Here is a 23,238-nt window from a genome sequence, read left to right as displayed (position 1 = left end):
GCAATATCAGGCTGTACATTCTGCACAATTAAGCCACTTTTCATAGAATCATAGAATGGTTTGGGTCAGAAGGGACCTTAAAGATCATCTAGTTCCAACCCCTCTGCATGGGCAGGGGACACCTCCCAAGCACTTTGACAAAGAAAAGCCTGAAGAAAGTAAACTCACTGATGTTCTAAGATGGCTCCAGAGGTGAAAAGCCACCTTTCACTGCTGCAAGATGCAGACATAAATCCTAAGGTCTCAGTTTAACAGAGTTCTGTCCTGACTTGCCATGGATGGTATGAGAATGAGGAGGAGGAACAGGGCAAGACCTGCTGTCCTGCAGTAATCAGAGATATGCAATAATGAAAACCAGAAAGACGTGAATAAACAAATCCACATCCAGATCAAAAAACAACAGCAAGTGCCACCTAAAGGGCAGTAACTACTTCAAGATATTTTTCTGGAAGAAGGAATAATGTGTTGTTCCATGGCTAAATACACGGTACCTTAAATGGTGAAGATGCTCTTGTCATATACCATGTGCTGTCAGTCTAATTACTCAGCTGGAGCAAGGCATCAGATGAAAAGTTCTCTGGGTGGACTGACCTTGATTTTCCCAAACACACAATTTCTTCAGAATCAATGCCTATTAATCTCAAACAATAACCCACAGACTGTTTACAAATTGTTATCTGTGTCATACTGAATTCACAAAGTATCTTTTCTGGGCAGTTTGTGGACAAAATGTTCAGAGGAGAAAAATGAACAGTGTAAGAAGAACAGTTACCCAAACATTCATACAACCAACAGCCTGTTCATACCAACATGCTTGGATAGCAAATAAAGGACCCAGACCAGCGAAGCACTTAAGCACATGCTTTAACTTTAAGCACGTGCCTAAGTGCTTTGCTGGAAAAAGGCCCAAAGAAAAGAATGAACATGGCTAACTGAAAAGCCCTTTAGAACAGCATTGAGTGCCTTGTTTTTCCATCAACTCTAGTTGCTAGTAAACACACATTTGGTCTCACCATCTTGCCTAATACATTTAACCCGTATCACAAAAATAATGATCTGGTATAACCAATCTCTATGCCCAGGGAAGTTCCATCAATTGGTAAGTGAGGGAACTGCAAGACATCCTCAGGATTTAGGCTCCTTATAAGGCATGAATAGAAGCAGCACCTTCAGATGTCTCTGACAGGCAAACCCACATGAAGGCCCCAACCATTAAATAGTGTTTTAGTAGTTCACCACACAAGCCCACATTGTCCTCACTCTTCCACCTCTTAAATCAAGCACCACAGAACATATTTTGGAAACCTCATCAAGAGGTCACAAAACACTGTCACAGGACTGATGGCTCTCCTTTCCCTCTCCCACTTGTGAAGAAAAGAAACCCAAGCTCAGAGAAGGTAATTTCCAACCCAGGGCCTTGGGAATGTGGCATTCTCTTTTATTACCTCCACCTTGGTCCATTAATAACATTTTTATATGCATGAAATCTACCCCAAAACAAAATTCCCTAGAATATCTTACGCAAAATGCTTAAGTTAAAAAAAGACTGGAGTCCAAAAATGGAAAGATGATTAGGGAGGTAGGTGAAGTTGGAATGAAACAATAATAAAAAGCCCTAAGAACACATCATATATTCATAGTTCTTGAATCATTAAAACTCTGCATGACAGCTCTCACATGCACTGGTACAGCAAACTCACTGACTTTTAAGCAGGAGTGAAAGTGGTTGAGCCGTAGGACAAATAATTTGAAAATCTCAGCACAAGTCTGATCTCAGAGAGCTTAAAGGAATGCAGACTGCCCAAAAACACAGCAGCTGTTTGTTTTTTCTGCCACCTTTCCAAGGTTCATGTCTGGAGTCAGGATAAACAGTTCTGAAAAAAAGTTATGTGGAGTTCAGACTTTAAGAAAATAAAACATCAGACTAGTATTTCTCGCAGAAAGATTAAAAAACCTTAAACCTTAAATTATTCAGCCCTGGAACTTTGCAGGTAGAGCTCTCAGGAGCAGAGAGGTAGATGGCTTGAGGCTTCAATATATTAAAAAGCTTTCTCTTAACCAGGCTGCAATTTCAAAACCTTAGCCTGACTGGTTTTCTTGGGCAATATTCCTCCAAGCAGAGTTTCAAATTTAATAAGGTAAAAGAGTATTCCCTATTCTATGCACACAGACATGCATGCACACAAATAGAAGCCCTGTAGATAACCCACCAAGTAAACAAGATAGCGGATTAAGCCTTAGAGATCAGCCTGAAGTGATCTCCATCAGTACAGCAGGCATCATAATTACAAGGTAATTTGTGCCATGTCAGTGTAGACATCGTTCTTTTTACTCTCTCTCCTCCTTTCCCTATTATTCTGCTTGTGCCAAAGCAAATGAGCATCTATTTTAATTAATTCATTAATATGTCTCTCAATAGGTTAAGCAATTAGAACTCTCTTGACTTAGCATTTGGAGTAGGTTTAACTTTCCTTTGATCCGCATTTAAAGAGGCATAACCTGAAAGAGTTAAGAGGAAATACACTTAGATTACCAGTGGAGTGAAGCCCTGTAAATCAAGATCATCTGTGTTGTCACAGACAGGTCAGAAATAGCAGGAAATTTCAGGCACCCTAGTGAGATTCAACATCTGTTTATGAACTGTCCTTATACACAAAATGAAGAGTTGCTACAGGACAAAGCATACAAAACCAGGAAGTCTGAAACAAACTGGAATCCCTCCAGAGAGCTCTCCTGTTATATTTATACCTAATGCTGCTGGGGCACCAGAATGAGGAATGGTGAACACTAAAGAACTCTAATTACACACTCAAATTATAGATATCATTACCCAAGATGACATATGAAAGCTACAGTGCATGAAGGAGTCTACATCAGCTGTTCTTTCCAAATCCAGACTGCACATGTATACCCACAGAGCTTGGGGGATGGAAGTGGGGAGGGCGAGAACAGCTAGGCATGGGACAAATATGAAGAGAAGGTGTCAAAAGTGTTTCATACACTTACACACTCCCCATTTTCCCTTCTTCATAGGGAGATGAAAGCACTATGCAGCTTAACCTCGCATACAGATGCTGTGTTCAAGAAACTAAGCACAATATCACACCTACTTTTTCCATTAAGACAGGAAGAACACTTTTTTTTTCTTGAAAGTAATATTATATCACAATACTTCTTTTTCTAAAAAGAGTCTTTATTAGCTACATTATTTATAGCAATAAACCAGCATCAGAAACTCCCAAGTATGGCTTCATGGAGGTAATCTCAAAAGATGCACACTACAGAAAATTTTTCATTGTATTTTGTGATGGGTTTTCCCTCCCTGGTAATTTTTAAGTAAATATAAAAACACTTGATGTGCAGATCCAGCCTTACCCCTCAGAAAAAAAGAACTCACCTTGGAAAATAAGTTTGGGAAAAGAAGTGAGTATCTTTCAAATTTTTAAGTTTAAAAGTGCAAGTTTCAAACTACAGTGAATGACACTTGGAGTTATTCTTTTCATCCTAACAATGTGCACTACGTATGTATAAACACAAGCGAGTTGGGGGGGGAAGTTTTGAATATAACAGACATATTTCTCTTTGCACATCCTCAGATACATTTTTCCTGATTATCTTCTGCAGTACAAAGGGCCTTCCTACATTCTTTCCCACTTGCACAAAAATTCCTTGTGCATGGGTACTAAGGCAATTGCTAGGAGAATCATTATTTCCTATGCACTCAGGGTCTGACAACCAATAAAGATAACTTCAGTCATCTTTGCTGTATCACACTGCAACCATTATTGCTTCATCTGTTTCTCTCAAGTCAGACAGTCAGAATCCTACCATCTAAATTTAATTAAAGAAGGTAGTAAGAAAATAAACAACCTTTCTTGGAATGTCTTTGATTCCATAAGTACATATATGCTTCATCCACTGAAGACTGAATTACAGCCTTTCATCTAATGAGCAGTTTAATGGAACTGCAATAAAGAATGGAAGGGAAGGAAAAACCAAATCCTTGGTGATTTCATTTAACACGTTATCTGGCAACATCAATTCACAAGCTATAGTAAAAGTGTTCACTATGTCAATGTAAGTAGAAGGCATAGCCAGCCACCCACACCAAATCAACAAGCAGATCTTACTTATAGTTAGAGCAGCAGGTGGTCTACCACAATGAAGAAAAAACATATGTAAAATTGTCTGCTTTCTTTAGACACATTCCTGAAAGCACTGTATCATTGATCTACCATTATTTTTATAGGCAGATTACAGGTCAAGCATAAAAGTACACTATTGTAAAGGTTACGGAGTTGACAAAATTCCTATCACTGGCATGGACAAAGAATCTTTTTCCTTTGAAGTCTGTGTTGTCAGGTTATTTACATTTCACAGTTAAAAGGCTATTCTCTGGATAATATGAATGCTAAAACAAATAAGAGAAAAAGCCTTATGTAAGCTAATGCTACTTTAAAGAGATAATGTAAATCAACCCTGACACCATCAGTGTCATCCCAAAGCACGATGAGAATTTCCAGTGAAAGTTACTAACATTAAACAGATTTAGATACCCAGCCAACAAAAATAAAGCAAACACATAAGTAAACTGCCTTACAGGCCAAGGCTGTTGTTACAGCTATGTATTACACTGAAAAGGATAGAAGAACACTCCAGTGCTGAAAAGCATTTGTTTGTGAAGTCTGGAGGAAGAATTGGTCCAGAATAAATAATTTATAGTGTCATCTGTGAAAATGCCTATGGAATACGACACCTCAAGTGTTCTCACTGCAAGTTAGACAGAAAGCTGGATGCCCAGCTAAACCCTTAGAAAAATGTTGCCCTTCAAATTATATGGCTCTTTTCCCAAATATAAAATAACGTAACTTTCTTAAGTGAAAGCAGCATTTTAAGGGTGAATTTATTAACTCTTTCATATGCAAGATACTACAGCAAAGTTTTTTGGGGTTGTTGGTTTTTTTTTAATAATAAAATAAGAAAGACCTCTGGTGGAATAATAAATTTAAGTAAGTTTGAATAATTTTAAGCACTGTATGTACACATACAATAGAGAGACTTCATGCCACATAGTTTTCTTTTCCTTCACTGGATGAGAACACTCCTGGAATGTTTTTGTTTTCAGGGGGTGGTTTTTAAGAATTTACTGTGAATACATGCATTACACATGTGCACACCGAAACACTGCTGCGGCTGTAAATGACCCAGGAGTTCATAAACTTGACTCTTTTCTTATCTGGTTCAAATTTATGCAATAAAGCATTGTTACACAGCTCTTGCTAAACAGAGACCAAACTGCACAAGGGACAAGGGCTTTACATGGGACTTTCCATGGTGTTTAACATAAGGAAGAGTTCAAAGATTGTTTATAACATGCCTTGTACCGTGAGGGTCTGATCCATGACGGCATTCACAGAAGCTAATGCAAAAGAAACATACACCCTCTGAACACCCAGCCTACATCTGAAGAGAACTAAGATGATTGGAAACAATGAGATCAAGAGAACTGAAAGACAACAAGCTCCTCTGTGGTTTCTGCCTTGTCTTTCCTCAGAATTTAAGTCCACACTCTGCTTTGCTACACCACCTCCCTGACCCAGCTTCAGTGAAGCAGTTATCCAGTCCCATCACTAGTTTGCACGCCTGCAAGCTGGATCTCAAAGACTCCTAGTCATCTCTTTACAAACTTTATTAAGGGGAGATTATTATCTGACCCTCAGAGAAGCTAATAATTACAGTGTTCATATATATATATTGCTTCTGCTCAGGATCAACAATGAAAGGGTTGTTTAAACAAAGCTCCTTTGCTTCGATGGAAAACTTTGTGTGTGTACCACTCATCACCTCAAGTAAATGTTAACGATTATTATGGAAAAATAAAACAAACATTTTCTGACGCACACAGTATATTTAAGAGCCTTCTTATGCAGGATGCTGCATTTTGAGACTGAAGAAGTCAGTCCTTTAACAGTAATGAATATAGGAACCCTGATTATTTTATTATTATTATTTTTTTAAGCACTGGAGAATGTCTTAACCATCACACAGACACACACACACTCACATATACACACACTCTCAAACTACCACACTAGGCAAGATCAGAGCTCAACAGCCAACAAAACACACATTCAATCCCTGAGATCATTTTCCTGAAATAGAAAACTACATATGTTTCTCAAATTTCACATCAAGCCACTGCACAGCCCGAACTGCAGGGGAGAACAGAGCCAAGCCTGCCTTCGGGCCTGGGGGAGTAAGAACCTGAAAACAAGATGATTCCTTTCATATCACCACATTTCTCATCCACAATCTAAACTTACCAACACCCCCGTTTAACAGCATTTCTAGTGAGGGTTCCTTATCAAGCAGTCTTTGCTTTGTCAAATTAAGACACATTGCCTTGGATTAGTGAGACTCCCTGAGTTCAAAATGACTTCATGGTTGGCTCAGAGTTCACTGTCTCTGTGGCAAGCTGCCAGTAATACATCTACTACTGCGCCTGCCCCCAGTCCTTTTCTATACTGACCTAGCTGACTTCTTTTTTAGCAGCAAATGAACACAATAGAAAATGAAGGGCTAGATGTTGTCACAGCTAATTAACAATCCTAGCATCTTTAAAAAAAATAATGAAAGTAGTAAATATTTGACCGTCTGAATTCAAGTCTCTGAAATGCAATGTCTCAATGTATGTCAAAGCTGTTGGAAAGGGACAATGCAGTTTTTCTTCACTGGGCAGATACAGTTAGTCATTATGAAGGGCTCCTGTTCTTGTGGAAAACACATTAAGCTTCTTTTGCTAATATTTTGTAAAGGGCATTTGTACAATAACAATAGCTGAAGCTTCCTGTTTGCCTGTGTGCTTCCTGGCTAATGTTAACAAGACCTGCTAACAATTTTATTAGCACACAGAATTCTTTAAGATTTCTCTGTAGACTCAAGGACACAGAGTTTTTAAATTAAAAAAATAATAATTGAAGAGCAACGGCCCACATTGCACCTGCCCTTCACAGTCCTGATAACTTTTCCAGCTATAACCTTATTTTCTTACATGGGATCAGACTGTGTGTCACCCATCTGCAAAGAACATATTGTGAATTTATTAAAAGCCTGATAGAAGTGGAATTCTCTCATTTGGCAAAGACACCATCACAGGGACACTAGCTTTTGGCTCCACGACATGAAATTCATGGTACTTTGTTTGTCCAATCCACAAAAACACCATCCCTCCCCTCCCAGCCAGCCCTTCAAGATAATTCTCCCTTCTCCAGAGATTTCTCCAAACAAGTCTGCAAATCTGAAGTCTTGGGTTTCATTTCATAAACAGGACACAAAACAAGAATGCAATTCAGGACACTGTCACTGCTACACGGGCTGCAATGCTAATCACAAAACCTTTCTGAAATCTATTCCTTAGCCCCTCTCTTTCCAGAGAGAAGCCTAGTTTTTAGACCAGGCATCTTCTGAAGTAGGCACAAAACATAAACAAGCAGCAGCCAAACACCAGAATCCCAGGCCAAGGGGTATACATCAGTCATGGAAAGGCCAGGAAGGAAGGGAAGGGCAGTTGGCCCCAAAAACTGGTGTCTGTGCTGCCCAGTTACCACATCTCACTAAAAGGATTGCCCAATCCTTTAAAAGGACACAGGCATCCTTCAGATAATCACTTAACTCACACCAGTTTGTTTTTTCAACAGTGCCTCTAAACATAATCTCCTCTTCCAAACTGTCTCTCTTTACAAAGTTTCCAGTCTATCTGGATAAAATATTTGGTGAGGACTCCACTAACCACAGTGATGAAATACCTCACAGCGGTAAAAGGAAGCAACCTCAGAAGAGTGTGCCGATCTACCGGTTTAGCAGATGAAGAGCAAACGTGGCAATGAACAAGAATCAAGTCCTCAAAGGTGGTCAGGTGCCTAAACACCTCCCAAGATGTAAATTTAATTCACTCCTCCAGATCACACAGGGGACATAACAGAGACTTGAATTCAGATTCTTGGATTCAAAAGCACCTTCCTAGCTTTAGGATTTTATTACAAACTTCCATCACTGCAGCTCAGCAATGGTCCAGACTCTGCTTCTATTTATCCCAGGGATCTCCGCATCAACCCTGCTAACATCCAAGGAGTTATCTGGATTTAAAAGACTACAACAGAGCCATCTCTATCCTTAAGTATAAGCAACTGGGAATGGGTTAGAAATAAACTTCAAGGACTTAATCACTTCTTAACATAAAGAGTCAGCTATTAAAACAGGCACAAGCCAAGGAGCCTTTTTCTCATGAGAGAAAAAAAAATATGTTACTGTATCTTCCTGATGAAAATACACAGCATATATTAAAAAAATATCACTCTCTCACACACAGATACAGACTTACTTTTTGTGTTGCTCCTGGAAATACTTTTTATGAATTATGAGGATTTTTGTTTCATTTTGCAGTCTGTAATTATCATAACAATATTAATTTCTTTCTTATAAAACTGACTTTCTCTAGAGAAACTTATGAGCCCAAGATCTGTTGGAAGGAGAGAATTTACAAGTTCCCCCGAAAGTACACGAAACATCTCTCATACACCCTTTTCCCTGTCATGATGGATAGCAGTTGAAGACTGACTGCACAAGTATTTCCATAGGAAAATTATTTGGGTTAACATTCTTATAAGATATGAATTCTCTACTAGATAACACATTATTTTATCCAACTAAGAACATACCTTGAGTGCAACAGATGAAAAAAAATATTCTGTTTGTTCCTTTTTTTTGTGGGTTTTTTTTTGCAATTTTAGGATGTGGCTTATAGCATGATGTTGGACACTCTCTCCCTCAATAATGTCAGCCTGACATTCTTCCCTATGTTTCCAAATCCTCCCCCACAGGTTTAATCTCTCTTTGGTAACAACTCATCTTAAGCCATGTAGGTCCAGTAAAGGCTAACTAATTTTCCAGTAAGTGAATTGCTTATGATTGATTGAAAGTAGTGCTGAAGCAGAAAGCTGGATCTAAATACACATAACCCTGGAGAAATTTTTGTGAATTCTACCCAATTTAACAGCTCAGCCATATTCTTATCTGAAATGTAATCCTTCACAAGGCTTCAGAAATACAATAAAATTGCAGATGTGAATCTGTGATAAGAATTCTCCATCCATAATATAGTAGCCTGTAACTAAACTAGATGGGTATTTAGATTTTATTAAGATAGCTTTATCCAAAATACCATATAAAGGAAAAGTTATCAGAAGTTATAGGTCGTGGGTGGAAGAGAGCAATGAGTCATGCTCACCATGAGTAAAAAGTGCTGAGCCCCTGAGAAGCATTGCTGATGTGCCTGTGAAAAGCAGCTCTCTCTCCCTCTCCACGGCAGCATTTCTGAATTAAGGCAACTAAGTGTTCAAGTGGCAAAATCAATACTCACTGTTGCAACCTTCTGGGGCAGGAGTGGGGTAGTTCCAAAGTTTTTTATCTAAAGAGCTGTTCGGTAACATTTTTTAATGCAGGATAGTCAGCTGTCTGGATCATTCAGAACAATTGAATGATCTTTCATGAACCCAAAGATGAAATAATTAAAACCAACTATTTTTAATTTGGAATATTACAGGCAACTATGTTCCCAGAACAACGGGAATCAACAATTTGCAGCTGATGGGTGAATGCTGTTAGGTGGGATATACACTAATATCAGACAGTAGGTAAAAATCTCAGAATATGTTTGAGTCTCCACCTTTCAGGTAAGAAACATTTAGTGTTTATTAAGCATCCACTGGAGAAAACCCAGCAACAAGGCAGTTCAACTCAGCAGAATGAAAGGTGAAAGACAATCAAATTCATACTCAGAAAGACATATCAATAACTGCTTTTCAAATACTTCAAATCCTGATGTCACACTACTTCACTTTGTGCATTGAGTAACGTCACTGAAGGCAAAGAGACAATACATAGTTTTTAAACGTTAAATACATACCAAATATTTTAAAGTGCTCCTTAAAAATGTCAAGAACCAAGACTAACAATTTCAATGTGCGCAGAAGCCTTTCCTACAAAAGTGCCCTTGGAATTGCATTTATTTTGGTAAAATCCCATCAACATAACAAATTAAAAAAAAAAATAAATTAAATCTTTCTTTTACCAGGGCCAAGTTATGGATGATTCACAATGACTGAGTCTTGCCCTGTGAATTGGCTCCTTTGCACTCAAAGGGATAAAAGGTGGTAAGAATCTTATACTTGATAAATTCACACTTCCACAGTATCATGAACATATGCAGGACAAATTACTTCACCAAAATACAAAATACACCAAAATACAAGGAAATTCCCAAGAAACAGGTGTGCACAGGGGAGAGGAAGGAAAAAAAAAAAAGGTTTGATTCCAACAAAACATTTCTTGTCCTTATTTTTTTTTCTCCTTTGTTACCCTATAAGACATTCCAGTAGAGCCAAAACAATGGGCTTAAGTTCGGGGAGAACATTAAGATAGCACAGGAGGATGTACAAGGAACTATTTTATCCAAAATAGAAGATTCTCAATCAAAGGACTCTCAATCTTTGTCCAGAAAGCCTTTACCCAACATTCCTTTCTTTCTTACAACATTGCTCAATACAATCAAAATTTTCTGAATAATCAAAATAACATTTCTATGTAAATGAACTTGCCAGCAAAAATTTAGCCAGCTCTACTTCTGAGGATACTCTTCTGCAGCTCTTTTTTCTTTTAAAGGAGATTCCCTGCCTCACCTCCAGAAAGTGACAGCTTAGAGCACAAAGCCAAAGCCAGGTAGGACCAAGGAGCTGTTGTTACCACCATACCCTTCCTTTTCAGACCTTCGTCCAAAACAAAACCTGACCTTCACTGTCTTTAGACAGTCCCAAAGTCCACTGCAAGCCAGGACAGCCTGACATCATTTGAAAGCACCATTACACTAATTCCACAGCATTACTCTTACTCCATCCTTCTCCTCCCTTCCCCACACCCACAAGTAACACTGCCCCCTAAATTAAGGCAACCAGAAGGGACAGCAGACAAGAACTCTTTTATCATACTCTAAGTCCCTGTATACCTCCTGCTAACTTCCTTTCAAACCTCCTGCCATACATTTTGGTTGCATCCAAAGGTTGCAGAGGAGGATGAAGATTTTAATCTCAAGAATTCACATTGTACTCCTGGAGAGGCTAGATGAGCACTAGAGAATACAATCACTAGTTCCTAAGTTCTGTTTGCCCTTTCAGTGCTATTAGTTATATTTATTGTGACAGGAGTTTCCAGAAGAAATTAGGGTCTTACTGTGCTGGGCACTAAAAACACACCCATGAAAACACCTGCCCTTCCTCAAGAGTTTAACAGACCCCTCCCCACATGGCAAAGAAGTGTTTTATTCCAGTTCTCAAAAATGTCAGTAAATTTGCCAACAAAACCAGATTTCAAAGAATTATAACAAGCGTATTTCACAGTAACTAGAGCAATCATATTTATGTTCCAAAATAGTGTACAAGACCAACTAGCTGACAGTTGTAGCAACATTCTGGGTCTGTGAATTACAATGGTCACAGGAACAACTGTGTTCAGGAATGCACAATGCAAGCAGGAGATAAGTTCAAGATGTTCGGGAGCAAGCTGAATTACAGACAGATGTACATAACAGCATGTCCAGTTAAAATTAAGTAAAGCAGAAACATACATAGGAAAATACACAAAGAATATCATATCATACCGTTATAAGGAACATACCTTGCAGTGACACCTGTGGCTTTCCAAGATAAGAAATCTGGAAGATCAAAGAAGCACCCTGCCTTCTCCCAGCATGATTCTTGCAAGTTCTGACAAAGAAGGTTAAGAATGGCAGATATCAGAGGCCAGACATGATCATATCCTTATTTTAATGCAGTTTAAAACCTGACATTCATGCAAAACTGACAATCTTTCCAAACTCAAATTCTGATCATGCAGTCTGCTCTAATCACTTGAGCATGATTTACTGCATGAAGAACTGAGCCTTTCCCCCACCACAGACGGATCATAAGAAAAGAGTTTCTCATTAAGAGTTCACCGAGGCACATGTTTCAGATCAATGTGGGCTCTCTCAGTTCCCCATCAGCTGCTCAATGCCAGAGCAGTCTCAAAGTCAATAGACAACTTCCTCAAAAAATATTTGCTGAAGAATGCCCTACTTTCTAAAATTAACCATTTTAAATGTAATATTTTTTAAGGTACAGGAAGAAAACAAACAGCTCTGTGAGCAGAAGCACAAAGCTTTAGAATCTATTTCAAAATAACTGAAATACGATTGATGCCTTTAAGAACCTGCAAGGTATCAGTGAATCTTTTTACCACAGCTGGGGCATTCAGGAGCTCTCAGCTGCCCAGATTAACCAGTAACAATCAGCTTTAAATCCACCCTACAACCCTACAGTTGCCATCACAGCATGCACATGAATTCACATGAATAATTAGCTTAAGTTTTTCTTTGCAGACTCTAAGCTCTGCATAATTTCCTTGAAAACTGTAGCAATACACAAAGTAGTACGAGTGTCTAAGTTTCCATCTGAAGAGGATCAATGTTACTTCTTCAGCTCAGGGAATACGTGAACACAGTTACAAGAAAATCCTCCAAGAGTATGATACTGCAAGCTCCTGATAACCACGTGGCATTTCCAAACTCATAGAAACTTTTTCTACCAAGATGGACCACTTGCAAAGAGTTTCCAGCACTATATTTTGGACTAACCTAGTGGTCCAGAAAGCAAAAACTCTATGGGAGGCCAGTCATTCTTTGTTTCTATCTCCAAAGCTCAGTCTGATTCCAGCTTGTGATAGCAATGCATATTCTTAAAATTTCTTTTCCACAAAAACAATCTCCACACTTGTCACAGGAATCAGACAGTGATGAATGGGAAGAAAGTTTCCCCAAGAGTAATGTTGTATTCCAGTGTGATATAAAGACTGAGCATCACTTTCCTGCAATACAACAATACCATCCAATGGCCTCAGTACATTAATATAAAGAAAGAACATCAAAACCAAACAAGTCAGTGCTGCCAACCACAAGGTTCACAAATTAGACATCCACAGGAAGGCAAGATCACTTCAAAAACCTCCACCAGCTTTTTAAATGGTTGAAACAGTACAAAGTTGTCTCACTTAAGAGCAGCTATTGTACTAGAAATGCAAATCCTAGCTGGGGTCTTTTGGGCATGGAGCCCTGCCAGATGGCAGAGCTTCAACAAGAACACAAGTTAGGTCAACAGTTGCATCTAGCAGGCTAAGGCAGAGCTGGATAGATACTTCAGAAACACATGAGACAGGAAACTATGGGAGTCTTCATCTCTACACAATAAATTTGAGGGATTATTTATTTGCCTACCTGTCTTTTAGCTTTCAGGCCCCACCTTTTTTACCTACTCTCCATAAAATCAGGTCAACATTCTTGTACAAGATTCCAGAAGTGGAGGATTTGTTAGATATGCAAAAGTATTCAACACTAAGAGAGTCTCAATAGCATAGTTTGTCAACAGCCACTCTAAGCAACCTACCCTGCAAACCCCTGCACAAATTTGTGGTACACAGTTGAGCAGGAAGCCAAAGTATTTTAGCAAAGGCTCTAGAAGCCCTGCAGTGCTTTTCTTTTCAAAGCTTTTTTTTGTTTGTTTTCAAATTATTCAATAAACTGTTGATAACTGGCATGACAATTTAAATTATCTGTATTTAAAAAGCTGCCATCAGTTTTCTGGAGCAAAAATTAATTACATGCAGTACTAAGAATTTACATGCTGAATTAAAAAATAATTCAACTATAAGAATTATTACTTGGCTCTATAACTTATTTCATATACAATATGATTTCAAACCAAAATCTTACAAGTCCATAAAGTTACTGAAACAGTATCTATGAATTCCAGAAACTACAGTGTAACTGGGTAAGTACAAAAAAGCAAAAATGTGTTTAGTTTTGGATTATGCAAGAAATCTGTCTTCTTGGAGTTTAGTTCTTCAAAAGCTTTTAAACTTTACTGAGTTTCTATTGATTTAAAAAAAGTAAATGCCCTAATTGCAACTTGTTAACATGAAACACACAACCTTTGGATGCCTGTTCGTAAGCATTCAGGTTTAGCTTATCTCCCAGATATACTCACACCAAATTTAACTGTATGGGAATGCAAAGTTCCTTCTTAGTTTAGGACCAAGGTCAGTCCACCTGATTAATTTGGTAATATAAGCCATTATGTATTGGTAACATAGCTGATATTACTGAAGAAAGAACAGAAGTAGTTTGGCTATTAGTGTTAATCAGAAAGGAACTGGATTAAGAATAGCTGTCCACTACAAACAACCCTGTCTCATCAAAGCTACTCCTTGCATCCTTATTCTATTACTTTCAGAATTCCCTAAACCCACGTTAGTGACACTAAAATATGTTGTTTCATGAACATCCAAATGATTAATTCTTTGCCATCTTGATGCTGTGTCATCACTAATTAGTATGGACAAAAAAATCATAGTGTGGCCTGATGAGTTTTTCCAACAAATTCAAAAGTCTCCATGCTTTTGACACTTGCTGAAGTTACTTCTAATGTATTTTCACTCACAGTCAGGAATCTGTGACCATATTAAAAGGATAGTGGAAAAGATCCGGGAACGTTCCCAACGCTGTATTCATATCCTGGGACACACCCATCAAACTCACTTGTAAAGAAACTAATTCAACCCTTCTATTTGTCAGGGGTGCTTAGGGAGTCCCCTTTCTCCACCCCTCTCTGACTGTTTTGGAGTTTTTTAACAACTATACCCCCAAGCAATAATTTTTTTAGATCCTTACAGATAATCCCAAATACACAGGGGCAAAGATTTTAAGAACTATGAAGTACAATGTCTTTTAATCTTGCCAGACAAGATGGGTCTAGGAGAGTGAGGGATGGAAGCACTGATACAGAGTACCTGAACAACATCCTTTGCCCATGTATTCTTTGACAAGTCAAGAGATTATCATGAAAGCATATTGCACAATTTTGTATTGTGTTAAATGTATTTGTTGACTTCTTCATTGGACTGAAAACACACACACATGCAGAATTTCACTTGAGCTCCAGCATCCAATACAAGTTTTCGGAGACACCTGCAGGCAAATACTCCTTGGGAAAGAGCTTTCACATTCATATTTTACTGGTTTGCTGAGGTAGTCTGTTTCTGTACAGGAAATCTTTGATTTCTTCTATTACTGAGTTATTTTTCTCAAAAGATGAAGTGATCTTCAGATATCTAATGTTTATGAAAATGTATTTTTTTCCACCAGAAATGTGTTTATAAACATCAATTACATCTTGACTTTTTTATTGCTAATACAGCTTTAATATGAATCAAATTATCTTAAACATCATTATAGTCAGCCTTCCTATCAGATTCCTTTTGGCCACGGAATTAACTAAAGATGGACTAGAAGTAAGACATCTGATTTAGCACAGGGTATCAGTCTAAATTTCATGGCTATTTATCAGCCAAAGCCCACAAATTCAAAAATCATCCCAAAGTTGTGTGTTACAAATCTAGATTAAAACCAGAAGGGGCAGATGGTTGCAAAAAATGTTATACCATTTAGGGAAAAAAGAAAGCTGGTATAAACATTCAAGTTCAGCATCAGGTCAAAATCTAAGTCACCTGAAAATCTGAAAAGAGATTCATTCACTAAAAAAAATCTGCTTTTCCCAATTCAACCCTAAACCTCAACCTCAGTTTCCCAGGCTATCTGTGTTAGTAGGCTATGTAGAGTATCAGTCTCTTTTTCTGAATTGCAGAAAACAAATACATACTGTGTGAAAGGAAGAAAGAGACTTAATGGAGACTTAATGCCCATACTCATGGGTATGCAAGAAATCCATGGTCCATGCCCTACTTCAATACAGACAAAGCAAGATCTTAGAACTTGGATCTCCCACACTTTAGATGGGATGCCAAGCCATGAGACAGAGCTCTTCTGAGGTATCCAGGATAGGCTCTGAGCAGAAATGCTGTCCTTGCCAGAGAGCTAAGGCTGCAAACTGACTGATTTTGCAACTACCACTTGCACTCAAATTAACAGGTAAAAAATTAATCAACTGAATTATCATATTCATCTTGAGGCTGGAACTGGGGAAGAGGGGAGGGACTTGGAAAGCAAACTTTCAAGAGTAAGTTGATTGCTGAAGGTGGAGAAAACTTCCCTGCTGCAACACACTGTCTCTACCACCAAGACACGGTCTTGGACACCTGCAGGTATTTTCAAATCCCTGAGGCACCCTGAGCAGAGCACCACAAGTCAGACAAGCATCAGAGTCCAGGTCAATAAGGGCTCCAGAGGGACAGACCAAGCACATTACAGGCTGAGCTGGCAGAAGCTGTAACAAAGCAAGAAGAAACATCTGCCTGTATGTTGTAACTAAAAGTCAAACCCAACAGTCCAAAGTACACCTTACGCCTACATCTCTGCACTATGTATGGATTTTGATACCACAGAGCTGTTAAAAAAGCACTTAAAGCAACTCTAATCAAGAGTTCAGTTCCAAAGCCAGTAGCTTAGACTAATTCTCGCTTAACATGGAATTATTTATTTTAATGGCAAAATCTTACCAGCCACATTCAGCAAAACAAAAAGCCAGCTGCAAAGGCGGCAAGCATGGGAGAAGACACACATCAGCAAAGAAGCTGTTACCAAATTAATACCAGTATATCTGCTATTCTTCTTCCCTCCATAGCCAGGGCACAGATGTTTTAATTGTTTCTGCAAATTATCCCATTGGTCATTGCAAGTCATGGGTGTACAAGAAGAGCAATGATAAATAAAAAGGCAGCTGTAACTGAAGATGTGAACAGTAAGATAGAGAAAGATCACTGATCACTGAGCCAGAAAAAAAAAAAAAAATTACTCAAAACCTATTATTTTATTTATTAATTGCAAAGGAATTATATGCTAGCATTTGGTCTGTGATATTTAATTTTTTTTTTGCTGAAAGGATGCTTTTCTTTGCTCTTATGCTCCACATTAAACATAGAGTTGTGCAAGCAGACTGTAGGAAGGCTGCACTTCATTTGGAGACAGTTACCAAGCTAAGAGCTGCTCCCAGTCCAACACCCCCCACCCATTTTGTGTAAGCTACAGCATCTCTGATTTAATGGGAATAATATTTTTTAGAAATAGCTGATTTGTAATGTCATTAGTATGAGGAAAACATAACAAGCATCCTTTCATTTTGGCACAAGCCACAATAAAATTTCCAGCCAGAAATTAGTAAATGAGATTTCTTCTTTTGCTACCTCTGGGAAAAATATGCTAACAGACTAATTCTAGGGCTGGACAGGCCCTCATTGCAGTTTCACATTACTGTGCTGTGCTCTCACTGCTGTGCTGATGGTTTGCCAGAGCACAGACATCTGTACAGTCACGCTGTACTGACAAACATTTGCACCAAAATGATTTCCAAGTGAAGGAGTATGTACCTACATTTTCAGTTCACATGCACACACCTACCCACCAGAACCATCTACACACTCGTTCAGTCAGTGAACAAGCAATTTCTTTAGCCAAAGTCAACAAAACAGCACAACCTGCTTAGCAAAGCTGCAAAAAATATACCTGCGGCTACAGGAGTAAAGAGCTAATGCAATAATGTTTTGCAAGATTATTCTAAACAATGAAGAAATCAGAGGAAATAACAGCAAGAGGAGTGAATTTCATTGGTTCTTTTGAAAGACCCAATAACCAAGGTCTGCTTTCCTCTTCAGTGAAGTTTATATTCAAACTTATCTTGTTGACTTCAGGAAGACTTTGTCAGAATTATCTTTCAGCTAGTTTCTAAATATTTGTGAAAGGAGGATGATTCTTAATTTCAACTTAATTTACAGTCAGTGTTGCTAATTCAGCTGACCACATTCAAAAGCCAAATGTGACTGAATCCAGAGAAATTTGTTCTTAAAAAAAATAAATCATATATTCATATTAATTTTGTTTTCCATTACAGATTTAACACTGGACTCTTTATCACCACATGTAGTCCACACAGGCAGAGAAATACAATGCTCCTCATAAGTGGACCACAGATGTGCACACAAGACTGCCCCAGAGGCTATACAGTAGCTGCATTCAGTTGATCATTTACTGCAAACAGCTGTCCTCGACATGAAAACTCCAGTTGCAGTGATGGCTTTGTCATCTGAACACCTATCTGCAATCACAAACATCAAGACCACCCAATTAATTTCATGTAGACTAACTGTGGTGCTCGAGGGTAAACTGATTCAGAGGCAATCAATCTAAACTGAAAGTAAAAAGATCTCAAAAGACCTATTATGGCCTTCATAGTTTAGCTTCTTAATTCCAAAGCAAAATGGAATAGAGATGAAGAGTTGGAAGAACAGAACACACCTCAAAGCCTCTAGTCTCAAGTTAAATCTCTGTTTTGTGTACTGCAGGAATGTAAGGAGATGAAATCTTCAAGAGAAAGCACTATATGGGAAAGAAATTGAAAAAGAAACAATGAGAGTAACTTGTGACTTGGAAGAAAAACTGCAACATCCCCCTGCAAATAAACACAAGTTTAACAGTAAAGAAACAAGAGATAAGGATCAGTATCTACTTCTTGTATAATTATGTCATCTCATCCCTCACAGTCAGTGAGGTCATCTTCAATTCTAGTAAAGAGATAATGATGGGAATAGAAAAGCACAGTTAGGTCACCTTAGCCCTCTCCCCCTGCTCATCCCCTCCACATTACTTCCAACTAATTCAGAGTAAATTTGCTAAGTTATAGTCTTTATCAATATTTTTAATTGCTTAGATGAAAATTCTTCAAGTAATAGAAATCAAGTTCCTTGCTTTGAGGGACAGTGTAATCACGTGACGCTTAGAAATGCTGCTCAATCAGACCTTTTCTCACAAAGGTCAAGTTTTCAGATACTACAGTTAGCAGAGCCCAGGGCAAACAGTAAGAAGACAGGATCTCCTGATGTGGCCTCCCACAGTCAGGTTAGCTCTGTGGAAAGGGAGAGGGAGGCTTTCATGGCCATGTACACACAATTAACCTACAGGTATAATAACAGTTCAAAGGGTCATTTAGTATCAACATCTTAAGTAACTTCCAAAAGTGCCTCTGGTTAGTCTCCTAAATTACTCTTAACAGACTAATTTAGTTTATAGACACATTTGCAAACTTTATCTTGCATTAGCAAGACTGTTGTTTCTTACAACTGACTCCATGAACATGGAGCATGGAAAAGCCAAGGGAACATCTGAATATTTATCAGTCAGGTAATAAACTCAAAAAGAAACATCTGTATTTACACCAGCCTAAATAAACTTTGAAGCTCAAGAAAACAACATTAAGAGTTCCAAAGAACTGAGGATCCACTTGAAGGAAGATGCTTAATTAGGACTCATCTTAAGGTTCTTCCAACTGCATGTTGTTTACTGTTACAAATACACAAGATATTGATTAGAAGTATCAAACACTTTCCCAATGATACAAAAGTTAATGCTCCTGGTTATTTCAATGGATCTATAAATGGTTCTTAATTATTAGTATCTGGTTATTTTATTGTAACTTCAGATACAAGGCAGTTATTTTCCCCACTGTGCCCTCTGCAAAACCTAGATCAATGCAAGCAGATACGAAATATGCACAGCATCAATCACAGATATACAGGGGGAAAAGAGCAATAACATTTAATAGCAGAAACATTAAATACCTGGCGAGTTCAAAAACGTTCCAGGAAATTAAAGGCAAAAGTCAACAGTGAATCTTCCTTTATTAGGATGTATCTACTGACCTGGAGCATGACTGTACAAAGCGTATGTTAGTATTTTTTGTTCTGTTTTTAAAATATCTATGCATTGTATGTGTTGCAGCCACATCAACCTTTCTAATCAAAATCTTTCTGGAAGCATGATGCTTATGCACCAAATGAATAGTGTGTCATAGTTTATTCATCTATAAAATATTAATAACAGAGAATCTGAAGAGACTTAAGTAATTTATTATTTGTAGACACTCCACTGAGTAGTAACAGATGTGCAAACTGGTGTTTTAGCTCTCATTTGGAGAACATGACATTCAAAGTTATTGTAAAATTTGCCTTCCTTGGGAAAAAGCAAGAACAGTTGTATTACAGGAGGCTGAATTTCAGCTGTCAGAGGCTAACAGAAACCTTTGCTGATAGCCCTAAGTGTCACGTAATCCATAGCTACGCTACTGTGGTTACCACTGAAAATAAACAGTCAATTCCTTTCACCCTCCTACTTTGCAACAAGTATAGAATCAGCAAGCAAACACTTGATCACATACCTCTCCAACGCTAAGAAGTTTAACACTACCTGCCCACAGCTCAACTGATTACAACCACCTCCATAATAGCTGTTATTGTTCCTTCTCATGACCTCGCTGAGGTGCCACTGTAGATGTTGTTTAAGGTCCCAGAGTTAAGCAGAGTAAGCATAAGCAGGTTAACTGTCTTTGCTAGTCCACTCAGGATGCAGCAACTGTCGCGTGAGCAGCTCAGCAAGCAGATACTGAGGGAAAAAATCCCTCTCTTAAGAATAATAATCTCTTGAGCTGGTACGTCAGGAGCTGAAAGGGGCATATGAACAAGCCCTGTTCTATAATATCCTTCTTCTGCCAGGTAAGCTCTGCTACTGGCTGGCATGCTGGCTAAGGTGAATTCTATTTCCTATCCATTAGCTCACAGATGGAACCAGCCCTGAAGTACTTGCTCTGCCTTTTATACTGCAATAATTGCATCAGAAGCCTTTGAGGCCATTGCAGAGACTTACAGCTCTGGGTGATCACATTTGGAGACCCCATAATCTGGCCTTTCCTGATCAGCCAGGTAGTGATATTCCAGTGGCTGCAATACAAAAAACTTTTTAAACATAATGGATTAATTTAAGCTTATTACAGCTTCACTTTTTATTATTTATAAAATGACTGACATATGATACTCATAGCTGAAGAAGGAAAGAACCAGTGGATGGGTATTTCAGTATAGCATCTACAGACAACATTAACTACCCTCTATTATCATTAATCTGTTGGTACCTGCTTCTACCAGATGATTCCCTTGACATTCCCCAGTCTGCACCTTGTTACCATATGATGTTCCATGTTTCTAAGGAAAGGAGACTTTAGCTGTTTCAAACTGGCAGCAAGTAACTTATACTTGAATTTTGTTAAAATGACAGCAAGTATCATTGAGACCAAATGTAAAGGCCAGATTAGAGTAGGTCATACAAAATTCAAGTGGCAAGTATTTCTCCTTTTGTCTGACAGTTATTAAAAGGCCTTATGTCATCCTGTGAGACAAAAAATTTAAACACAGAGCAGAGTTCCACATTATGAACAGAGCACCCTCCCTCTGCAGACAGTCTACTTCCTACAGATGGGACAAAACTAAACTGAAGCTCCAACTGATGAGTTGGAGACAAAAGACAACACACAGCCCCTTGCTGTTGGATGCAAGACCTCAAAGGCAGCACCTCTGGCCAGGATACCCAATGTTGAGATGGTGCTGCTTTCAAATTGCTATAAATCCAGTCCAGAAGTAGAACCTATGCCCCTGCAAGCATGCCCAGCTCCAGTACTTGGAGCAGGAAATACGCCTCCTTAACTAAATCCTAGGATACTCTGAGGACTCACTCATTACCTGCAAATAAATTTGTATATATATCTCGAACCTTAAAATTAGATAAGAAAGGCATGTGAAATTTTTCATTTGAGAAACACTAAATTTCAGTAAAATCAAAGATATTTCTAAATAATCGAGTGTAAAAAAAGAAACACAAAACATTTTCATCACAACTTAAGGCTGGCCCTACTTCGAACCTTTTGGGTTCAATGCTAATACTGAAGATTTTTGTTTTAGAAATTTCCTTCTCAGAAACTATCAAAGGGCATTAATCATCAACAAAAATGCACCACAGTCTTAGATGTACTCACTTCCTTTAGCCACAGCAATTTAGGTGGCTGCATTTCCACAGACATCACTCCCCCCACATAGCTCAAAACCCGATGTTGCGTTGCGTTGATGCGCTCGACTTGACTGACTGCACGATGGTCCATCCACATAATAACATTCCTATAGTTTTGCCCTTGGGGGGTGGGGGGAAAAAATAGATTATTTTAGGTTTGGTTTAACCCCAACTCAGAACTGTAAGTTACTAGACTCTAAGCTGCTTCACAGTTTCACATCTTCATTTAAATTCTATTTACATTAATAATCCACAGCAGGTATCTAAAGATAAAATTCTAGCTCTCTGAGCCAACTTTAAGACATCCTGAGCACCAAAAATGCTGATTGAAACCCAACAGGCTTGTGAGCATCCAAGAACTTTGAAACACCATGCTCTTGCAAACTACATTTCATTCAAAGAACCCACACTTCTTGACAAAATACGCATATTTAGTTAAAAATAAAAAGAAGCATTTTAGTGACTAAGAACTAAAAATGTGACAAAATCTGTGAAATTACATTTTAAACTGAAATTAACTCAGCTTGTCAACTTGCTAGTTAGAGGAATTCCCTTTCCCCTTCTATTGTTATGAGAAGAACTACCCTAATTCCTTTCAGAAATATTTTCAAGGGGATAATTTGCTGAAATGCTTCTATTTTGGATGTGGAAGTAAAAAAGCCTTTGGCAAGTCTGCATAACACATGAAAACACGAAGCAAAGATCATTTTATGAACATTAACCTACAGACAACCTGCTAGAGAGGTAGAACAGTAACCCAGATGGCACTTCAGATTCTTCTCTTGCTAGGGACACTGAGCAGTCAACTTCATGACCTGGCCACCCATGCATAAGCTTGAAAACATACTCCAAGACAAGGCAGAAGCATAAGGCACACCAATATTTCTGGATTCAAATTATGGATTCAAATTAATTGGATTATGGATTAAAAAAATAGATTCAAATATAACTTAGAACTCTGAGGCTACCTGAAAGAAGACCCTTGCATGCTCATGCCAGTATGATAGTAATCAGTGCATTCTTGCTTTTTTACTTAACAACAATTCTGTGTAAACTAAAAGTTCTTGGGGGTGTTAGGGAATAAAAAATGAGAGCTGAATTTGACTCCGTAGACCAAAATAGCCCCCGACATCATTAGGCACTGAAAGGATTGTAAGAAACTCTCAAACTGAAAAATAAATAATCTAAATTTAGTGAAGGACATTTTGGGGGCAAAGCTGGTTTTTTTGAGAAGGACAGAAGGAGGTGACAAATAC

At 38.3% G+C, this 23,238-nt stretch overlaps 1 protein-coding gene across 11 annotated transcripts in view; it reads right to left on the bottom strand.

Annotated features, from left to right (window-relative positions):
* Nucleotides 1-23,238, bottom strand: part of FGGY (FGGY carbohydrate kinase domain containing) — a 280,748-nt gene that overhangs the window by 95,314 nt on the left and 162,196 nt on the right. For all 11 annotated transcript variants that reach the window (XM_051625113.1, XM_051625120.1, XM_051625116.1 and 8 more), the window contains 2 exons: nucleotides 21,951-22,102; nucleotides 11,728-11,816 (listed from right to left, as the gene is read on the bottom strand). In XM_051625113.1, the coding sequence (XP_051481073.1) occupies nucleotides 11,728-11,816; nucleotides 21,951-22,102 (241 nt within the window). The remainder of the gene's footprint in view (nucleotides 1-11,727; nucleotides 11,817-21,950; nucleotides 22,103-23,238) is intronic.

This window comes from Apus apus, chromosome 7, assembly GCF_020740795.1.
Source record: "Apus apus isolate bApuApu2 chromosome 7, bApuApu2.pri.cur, whole genome shotgun sequence".
Lineage (NCBI taxonomy): Eukaryota > Metazoa > Chordata > Aves > Apodiformes > Apodidae > Apus > Apus apus.
This window is presented reverse-complemented; position numbering and strand designations above follow the sequence as displayed.